Here is a 10,091-nt window from a genome sequence, read left to right as displayed (position 1 = left end):
AGACACAATTCTACTTAGCGGGAAAGACCAGGTCACAGTTTGATGGCACTTGATAAAATTTTAAAACAGTTTTTTTTCTGTTTTGGTCAACATTTGCAAAGTTCAGCTGGCTAGAATTGGATGGGGACACATTTCTGCATCTGAACCCAAAGACTCATTCAGCTAGTTGAGTTGGAGGCCCAGGTGGGTATCACAATTTGGGTAGGGCTGCTTCTGCAACCTTGCCAGTTGGGGCATATATTTTATAAAATTATTTTTTTTAATTCCCCCCCCCCATCTTCCCCCACTGTGAGGTTTCCACTGCAGCTGCTTGCCCTGCTGAAAAGACAGGACGGCTTTTTTTTTAAGTGTTACGTAAACCGAAAAGTGACTTATAAGAAATTACGGCTGCATACACACCATTGTGTTGGTAGCCATTAAGAAGCCATTCAGCCTCAAATTGTAGATATATTGAAACAGAGACCCATGGTTTCCTACTCTGTGACCAAGACATCAAGAATCTCAAAGTTTCACATTTCTTTTTTGTGCCCATCAGTAGATCAGAAGCTCTTTCAAACAAACCACAGTTCCCTGTGATATCTAGACTTGGAACACTGGTTTTTTTTTTAAAACAAGGGTTAGTGAAAACAAGCCAGGATCAAGCCGTGGCTTCATATCCTGGTTTGGTCACTAACTAGAGCAGACATAGGCAAACTCAGTTCCTTGAGTTTTGACATTACATAAAAATTCCCTTAAAGGTGAAATGAAAGTTTCTGATAAGCTATAGGCGTCGAAGAAGAGAAAGAAGAAGTAAGTGCAGGAGGCCTAAGATTTCCTATTAAATCTGAACTAGGCCAGAGACAGTCTACACCAGGGTTTTCCAAACTTGGATCTCCAGCTGTTTTTGGACTACAACTCCCATTACCCCTGACCACTGGTTCTGCTAGCTAGGGGTGATGGGAGTTGTAGTCCAAACACAGCTGGAGACCCAAGTTTGGGAAACCCTGGTCTACGCTTTCAGTGGCAAATACAGGCCTGGTCACCACTTTCTGAGCTGCGAAATTGCACCCTGGATTGTGTGCAGTGACAGATAGAGAAAGCACACCTGAAACATTGGAGTTTCTTAACCCTTTCCCACCTGCCACGTAATGTAGTAAAAAACAGCTTCACTTTCCTTCATGTGCTTTGACAGAAAATTAGTTGCGGCCAAATGGATCTGCAGGGGAAAGAAGGTGGGATGATTAAGGACATACACATCCAATCCATTGCCCCCTACCCCACCCCCGCAAACTGGACTCCCAATAATACAGATGACCTGACAGAGCCTGATCAAACTTTGCAACATATTCCGCTTCCTTTGCCCCATCTGTCTGATTTGCTGGAGACCACCATGCTGAAAGTTATGTGCAGGACTGGGCTCTACGTCTAACATGCTCAAACTCACTGTGCGCATCCCAGTGCAGGGGCTGATGTCATGGGGGTTCTGGAGCAAATTCTTCATTTAACTAGGGATTTCTTCCAGGACCTTAAGCCAGGCTCGACACAGAAACACAATTAATAAGCACGGCCATCTGCTTCTATATATAGAGCAGTGGAATTAGTCCAGAACAGGCCCATGAAAAATCCAATTTGAAATTTGTGAACACAGCCTTTAGAAAGAGTAGCTACATAACGCTGCCCGGTAGATGTCCCTGTAGGAGCTGAGCAATCTGTCTCCCGCATCACCCTTCCCCATCAGTTGCTCTTTAAATCATATGCTGTAATACTTCATTATAAAAGAAAAGAGCGGATGTGACAGCACGTTCTGGCTCTGCCTGTCATGCTAACCTTAACTACGGATGAGACTGGCTCTAAGTCCACGTTTCCCAGTATGAAACCTTGCGTGTTCTCTCTCACCGACACAGCATTTTAATTATTTTGAATATATTTAAAGGAAGGCTGAGTCTAGGGCGCGGAGATTCTGGCAGGAGCAGAGTTAAACACGAAGACTTTTTGTGACGAGGCTAAGACTCACTGCAAGATGCAATTAATCCACAGCAGTCTGCAATGTTGTAAGCTAGCAAGGACATCTGGAGGTAAAGGAGAATATTATCCTCTAATCACTCATTGGCGCAGCGATATCCCAGAACGACTGGGTGACTTTAAGAGGCAGTTTAACTCAGAACGGCCTCCATTCTTGTGCGATCTGAGTGGCAAAATGTCTAAGCTTTGCATAGGCATTAGCTAGAAACCTTGCAGAAGATTTTATTTCCCTCAGATGCATAGTGGGGGTTGTGGTGGAGAACTGCAAACTAAATTTGGGGTTGATGACAGTCATAAAGGATATGATGTGAATAGGGTGAGATCAATGAGAAGTGTTGTTGTCTCTTGCCCTTGCTCCACGATGGAGTGTCCTTTGCTATGGTTGGGGGCAGATTATGTGGTTGGGAAGCAGTTTTCACCTCAAAAGTAAAATGTTTTATCTGAGTCAAGAGCCTCATTATGCAGGAAATTCTGTTCACCGCAGCACCGAGGTGTATTTCTCATAGGCACACATGAATCCAGGCATCCCCAAACTGCGGCCCTCCAGATGTTTTGGCCTACAACTCCCATGATCCCTAGCTAACAGGACCAGTGGTCAGGGATGATGGGGATTGTAGTCCAAAACATCTGGAGGGCCGAAGTTTGGGGATACCTGAATCAGACTATTGGCCCATTCTTAGCTGTTTGGAGAAGCCAGGGATCGAACCTAGAACTTTCTACATGCAGATGTTCTGCCACTGAATTTGGCCCTTCATAAAAAAGGAGGTGAGGAAATAAACCTATTTGGGGGATACAGCAGTGCAGATGGGGACTTCAATCAATACTGCTCCAGATAGAGAATTTGTATGTCAGGGAGTAGACTAGGCTCAAATCCTTTTCCTTGACAGCTAACACGATGTGGGGGTTATTATTTTGAGGGAAGGAGCATTCAGTCATTTGAGTTGCAATATTGCCCACACCTGCTATTTATGAGAACAGGGCTTAGGAGTCACAATTCAGAATATTATCCATGCTATTGCTGTGTACCCACCTCTCACTTTTCATAGAATCATGGAATCGTAGAGTTGGAAGGGACCCCCAAAGGTAATCTAAATCCAGTCCCCTGCAATGCAGGAATCTCAACTACAGCATCCATGGCAGAAGGCCATCCAACCTCTCCTTAAAAACCTCTCCTCCAAGGAAGGAGAGTCCACAACCTCCCAAGGGAGACCGTTCCGCTGTTGGATAGCTCTTAGTGCCAGAAAGTTCTTCCTGATGTTTAGTCAGAATCTCCTTTCTTGTAATTTGAAGCCATGCTTTCCTGGGTCCAGGCAAGTCATGACGGGGCGTTTGCTGTTTTAGTGCTTGTCCTGAATCTGAAGCGGGAGCAAGGCTCTGCAGGCTGTTTTGTAAGTTTACACTTCCTTCTAATAAAGCACTAGAATTGACCAGTCTGGCATCTGGTATCCCTGCCATCAAATCACTCGCACAGGACTTCCTTTGGGCCTGTGGATCAGGACACTGCCACATTCTAGAAGCATGCTCCCCAGCCTTCTCTAACCTGGAGCTCTCTGGCTATACTGTGAAACCCAGCCATCCTCCTCCCCAAATGGGCAACTCTCCCTGAGTTCCCGGCAACACACACACACTCCAACTCAGATACACACCTTTCATCTTTCATAATGATGGACATTTCACTAGTAGAAAATAACTCAGATAAGCGTGTAACCTGCAGTCGTCATAGGTCTGTCACTTTGTTTTTACCTGTGGAGAGATAAAGCCCAAGTACACGAGGCTTTGGCTTCGTAATGGGGGGGGGGGGAAGCCTATGACAGGGGAAAGGGATTTAACGTGAACTCATTGGATTAATGAGACTGGCGCCAAACTGTGTGCCGATCACTCAAAAGCCTAAGCCTGTCTGTGGCAACAACATGTGAGCCTATCAAGGCAAAATTCAAACACCAGCAAGACCTCAGAATCCTGGTTTCTTGCTTGCATCTTCCGCTCAGCTCTGAAGAGCCAGATTTGAGCTCTGTGCAATTCTTATCTTCCATTTAACAACCGCAAGCAAGCGAACCGTAAAAAGGCTTTCTGCGGGACTATGGCCTTCTAATAAATGGAACGTGTGTCACATAATGAGTGGCATCCCCCCCCCCCGCCGGTTTTTCTGCAGTAAGCAAACCAGGTACTCAAAATCAGATGCTTTCTAAGCACCAAACCGTCAAGTGTTGCCAATGTTGGATGCTTCCCAGTGGGTGTTTATTTTGGGATGGGTGCTCCACATCCATGCGTATTTTTTGCTGCGTCCGTATGACATTGTTGACATCTAAATGCCAGCCCACATTTTCCTCCCATTTAATCCAGATTAACCCTTTCTAGGGTGAGTTGATTAAGCTAAAAGAACAAAAACAAAGGGGTTGCCAATGACCTGACCCCCACTTGCAATATCTGAATGACTGGTTTGCAAATTTAGACCGTACCTGAAGTATGCAGAGTGTTCTGTGAATAACGCGACCAGGCCACCCACAACTAACCTTTCATCTGGTGAACACTGGTGCAAATGTTTTTTTTGTGTTGGATGATCTCCATCCCCAACTAAAGGGCAGTCTTGTTCTGGGTGTGGTTGTTTGGCGGTGGTAGTTGAATTTCCAAGTGGCATGCCACTGCGGCTGGTTCTGGGAGCTAAAATTACCAGGAAGCAATGTGATAAGGCACATACACATGGCCTCATCATTGTGCATGCATCATTAGAAGCTAGAAAAGAAATATCCAAATACAGTGGTGCCTCGCTAGACGAATTTAATTCGTTCCACAGGTCTTTTCTTATAACGAAAAATTCGTCTAGCGAATCCCATAGGAATGCATTGAATATTTATTGAATTTTTTTTTTGCCCACAGGAACGCATTAATTGAATTTCAATGCATTCCTATGGGAAACCGCGTTTCGCTAGACGAATTTTTCGTAAAACAGATTCGTCTAGCGAGGCAACCTCCGCTCGAAAAATCCTTTCGTTAAGCGGAAATTTCGTTAAGCAGGGCATTCGTTAAGCGAGGCACCACTGTAATGGGATGGGAGTCCAGTGGGAATTGGAGTCCAATGACATCTCAAGGGCCATAGATCTCCCTTCCGTTTTACTTCAGCAAGAACTAAGCCCTACTTGAGGTACTGTCGTCAAATGCATCCCTGACCCACTTGACTCTCTAACAGTGCAATCTTCTACATGCCTACTCAGAAGGAAGCCCCACTGAGTATAGGACTGTATCTAAAGTACATCTGCCAAATTCATAAAGCAGCATTGCAGCCTGGATGGCTATTTTTCAAAACACATGAGGCAAAGGAACCCCGTCCACATTTTCCAAATAAGAACCACGTAGAGATGTTTGTTAGGGATGTGACTGGATATGTCTCCCAAGGTTGCAAGAACAACACCCCCAAAATCAAAGGGGCTGTAGAGTTGTGGTCTCTTGTCTTATCCAGTGCTATAGACGGGAGACGAAACATACGCTCTGTACGCTGAAATTTTCTGGAATAGCAAAATTGAAATAAGATACATCTAGCAACCCCTTCCCTGCCAGCAAGCAGATCCTGCTTTTTTTAAAGAATGTGTAGGACCAAGGAAGAAAATAAGAGGCCAGAAGAAAATAGCATGATTGTCCACAAAAAAATTACAAAATATTCAAGTGGTCTGCAAAGTATTCAAGAATGAAAACCCAGTCACAAACAGTGAATATCTAATTAAATATGCAGTTGAATTTAGCAACCAGGTTAAAGCACTTTCAAATCTCCCTGTGCAATTTGGTTTGTCCTTTAGTTGAGAAGTGGCCTCTACCACTGGCAAGTTGTGAACCCATATACGCTGAACCCCTTGGAAGATTTCTGTAAGACATGCTCCTCTTAACAAGACAGCAGACTTGAGGAACTGTCCAGGTTTACTGGGCATCAGCAGTGGCACTGAAGAACAACCTGACCTGTAATGCCAAGCATCCTTGGCTGAGTGCCCTTTTAGTTAAAGGAAGGAAGAGCTTTCCCTCCATGGCCTGATGGATGGCTCTTGTAAATTATGAGTATGGTAGAAGATTAACCTGGAAAAATGTAGGCAACCCAAACAAAATGTCACTATGTGCATTAGCATTCACCAGTATGTGGTGTTAAGTGTCCTGTTACACAAATATAGAGCTGAATTGTCAGCCTTTTTTATCATGAAAGCAACACCAAGCTACTTGCATGATCAATGGTTAGAAGGCCTGGTCTTTATGGACTACAGTGATACTGGCAAATCTCCATGCCCAAATCTTCTTCCAAACAAGTTTCTATTGGCCACTCCCTGCTTAGGTCATCGTTTTCCAATAATATGGTCACATCCTAGCCATGCAGCATATAGTTTCCCCCCTCAACTTGTGCCATTTCAGAAGATGGATATGCTTATATCCTGTGATATTCATACAAAAATAAACCCTCCGTTTCAATCCCACCCCGCCCCGCCCTTGAAATGGAGCTGGCAGATGGGAAGTTATCCATTTGTCCTTGAGAGTCCCTCGACCCAGGATCTCAAGGAGGTGGAGGTAGTTTCAGGTCCAACAGGCTATAGGCGAAAATGTTCCAGAAGATGGCAAAGAGAACAAACACCACATACATGGAGACAAAGATCCACCATAAGGACTGGTCTTGGAGTCTCTGCTCATAGTTCCTTAGGATGACTACGCCTAGGGTGATTCCAACAGCAACGCCCCCAAGGTGGGCGACAAAACTTGGGTGTGGGCATGGAGGGTAAGCGGATGGGTAGAACCTCAGCCACACAGCTCTTCCAAATTCAAAGCTCACTGGAAGAGAGGAGAAATGAGAGGTCACTGGTCTTTAAAGTGTTTCTAGGTTGTTTTTTCCAGATATTTCAATATATTTTGGCAGTTCTGTTTTGAAATTATTATTTTTTATCATTATCCATGAGAAAATCCAAAGCTTTTAAATATAATTGTGCACTGTTGTGCAATGTTTTATTTGCTACGGTTAAGATCCCTATAATACTATTATGAACCCAGATTTAATATTTCTGTAAATAGTTACATCGAGCATTTAAATATTTCTACAAATCCTAAAGCAAAAAAGGTATCAACTCCCCGCTTATTGTACCATTTCATCCATACTTGCTACTTTGAAATCCCCCCCAGAGAAGAACATTGATGGGTTCACAAAGTTTTGCACTTGAATATAAACAAACACTGTTTGCTCCACGTAAAAATATATTCTTGTCGTTCTCCCCTTTTCACCAGATTTGTTAACTTCATCATGTATGCCATACCCCGGGCTACGTTTCAAAATGTTCTCAAGTATGTTCTTATTTTACTTTCAACTGCATAGGTTTTCTGCTCTGTTGTTTGCTGACCTGGGCTCCTTTGGTAGGAAAGGCAGGATAGGATATAAACAAACAAACAAATAAACAAACTTGGTCCCTCTGCACACCCTAAAGAGGTTCAGTTTGACAGCAGCAACCAAGGGCAGAACAAGCGCCGCTGTGTGCAACATGGGGCAGCTACCAAAAACAGCACACCTACCTGGCGTTTTCTTATACAGTGGTACCTCTACTTACGAATTTAATGCGTTCCGAACGCACATTCGTAAGTTGAAAAAAATTGTAAGTCGAATCCCATAGGAATGCATTGGGAGAAAAAATTCGTAAGTCGAAGCAACCCTATCTAAAAATTCATAAGTAGAAAAAATCCTGTCTAAACAGCATCCAAGGTGGCAGATGGAGCTCCATTCGTAAGTCGAGTCATTCGTAAGTAGAGGTACCACTGTATAACAAGCAATTACACTTGGAGAATGTTGCGATAGCTCAGCCATGCAGTCTGTTTCCCTGCTGGCATCCTCACGATGAAGCGAGGATGTCGTCATAGCTGAAGCAGATGCTTCCAGCTCTTGACTTATGTTGTTTGTACAATTTTCTATTTCCCAAAATCAATAACCATCTTTCAAAAAGAAGAAGAGGATGACACCAGGAACAGAACTGTACTGTACAGAATGTTACAGAGGCCAATGGGAGAGAGCTCGACACAGGAATGCTGGTTTTGGTGATTGCCCCGTGTTGTTCATAAGGCTGCGTTTGCTCCCAAGAAGCACAAAACTCTCCAATCCAGAAGTGTGCTTCACTCTTTCCAGGGTCAGAACCAAAGCGAGTGATAATGACTACTACAGCCAATAAAAGGTTTTATAAAAAAAAGGCAAAGGACCCATGGACGGTTAAGTCCAGTCAAAGGTGAATATGGGGTTGCGGCGATCATCTTGTTTTGAGGCTGAGGGAGCCAGCGTTTGTCCACAGCTTTCCGGGTCATGTGGCCAGCATGACTAAACCGCTTCTGGCACAACGAGACACCGTGATGGAAACCAGAGCACACAGAAATGCCGTTTACCTTCCTGCCACAGCGGTACCTATTTATCTACTTGCACTGGCATGCTTTCAAACTGCTAGGTGGGCAGAAGCTGGGACAGAGCAATGGGAGCTCATCCCGTTGCAGGGATTCGAACAGCCGACCTTTTGATCGGCAAGCGCAAGAGACTCAGTGGTTTAGACAACAGCGCCACCCGCGTCAATATTATGCCTCCCAATGTGTCAATGCAATTTACAGATAAGGAGGCTACTCAGATGGGAAACGTATGGGGCATTTAGATCCTAAAAGGAGGTGCAGTAATGATGAATTTAAAATGACAACAACCTAGGCACATATCAAGCATATGAGGATACTTACTACAGATCAAGGCAACAGCCATGCGCAACAGCTTGAATTGGCACTTCATTCCAGACCAGTTCTGGGGGGGAAAGAGGAGAGGAGAGTCACCAATCTCCAATTAAGTGTTTCACATGCTGATAATCTGGAGGTAGGTATGAATCTAAAGGACCCAGTGGGCTCTCTCCTATCCCCCCACCCACCCAAGGCAGCAAGCTAGCTTCCCTCCAGCTTCTGCAGCCTTTGGCATACTCTCAATTCACTGGGCTTCAGGGCAGAGAGAAACAAAATCAAAGATTAGCTTTCTGAAGTCAGTCGATTCTGCCTGCTTCTTAAGTCAGCAGCAATGCTGGCCAGAAGAGGGAGATGTTTTAAAACAAACCGACAGGATGGGGAATGCCAGTTTAACCCCCCCCCCCCACACCACACAAGGCTGCATAATCCGCATGGGGTTTTGAATGCCTGTCCTTTCCGCTGTGAAATGTTACTCAGGAGACCCCAAGCGATTCTCACAGTTCATCTGTTGGGTGAAACGTCTGGGGGTGGGGGGTGGGGGAGGAAAAAAAGAGATAGGGGTTGACCCACCAAATGGTAAATTGCCATCTACTTTCTAACAATTTCACAGATAAAAAGAAGGAGGACTCTGCTGCAACAGAATAGAGATTCACATATGAGACTCTTGCCCCTAGGTATGGTTGAATCTGTCAATTTCAATTCCTCTCTGTTTCTCATTTTTCAGTTCACATTTCTGCAGTTTAGGAAAAAAGATCCTAATGAAACTTAAGCAGCGACTGAATGCAAATTTCTCCTAATAAACACATTTTTTTGTATGCCGTTTTCAAGATTCTACGTATTTTCACAAGCAATTGTAGCCAATATATACTCACTAATATATGCATTTTATGCACATTGGCTGGACAACTGCAGCACAAAACTGGAGAAGTGAAAATTTCAAAGGATATTTGTGTTTCAGTTCATATATGGGTCTGAGAAGGGCAAATCAGGTAGATTCTTGTTAAAATGCAAACAACATCACATTTGTCCCCAATCCCTATCTTCCCCAAATGTATTTTTTTATTTTTTTAAAATGTATTATTCTGTGTTTCCTTTTATGGACAGAGCAGCATTTTTATATAGACCATCTTTAATGTGACTGATACCATCCGTTTATGCAAATATCTCTCGTTTTCAATCTGTGACGTGTTGCTCTCTCTCCCCATCTACTTCCCCACCGCAAAGAAAAGGAACAACCTGCAGCGTACACTGTGCTTTCCTAAGCAGGAAATTGGAAAGACCTTGTGGCACACAGCTTAGGAGTAGTGGAGGATCAATAAGAGAGCACTGCTGCAAAGTAATGCAACCTGCAAAATTTAGAGGACAAGCTCAGTTCT

At 44.0% G+C, this 10,091-nt stretch overlaps 1 protein-coding gene across 1 annotated transcript in view; it reads right to left on the bottom strand.

Annotated features, from left to right (window-relative positions):
- Positions 1-4,876: 4,876 nt before the first annotated feature.
- RHBDL3 (rhomboid like 3) overlaps positions 4,877-10,091 on the bottom strand; it is a 124,553-nt gene continuing 119,338 nt past the window's right edge. Inside the window, exons 9-10 of the mRNA XM_060271999.2 lie at positions 8,722-8,782; positions 4,877-6,801 (exon numbers count right to left, since the gene is read on the bottom strand). Of these exons, the coding sequence (XP_060127982.1) occupies positions 6,530-6,801; positions 8,722-8,782 (333 nt within the window). The 3' untranslated portion in view covers positions 4,877-6,529. The remainder of the gene's footprint in view (positions 6,802-8,721; positions 8,783-10,091) is intronic.

This window comes from Zootoca vivipara, chromosome 2 (assembly GCF_965207765.1).
Source record: "Zootoca vivipara chromosome 2, rZooViv2.hap1.1, whole genome shotgun sequence".
In the NCBI taxonomy this organism is placed as follows: domain Eukaryota; kingdom Metazoa; phylum Chordata; class Lepidosauria; order Squamata; family Lacertidae; genus Zootoca; species Zootoca vivipara.
Note: the sequence above shows the minus strand (reverse complement) of the source record. Positions and strands in the feature narration are given on the sequence as shown.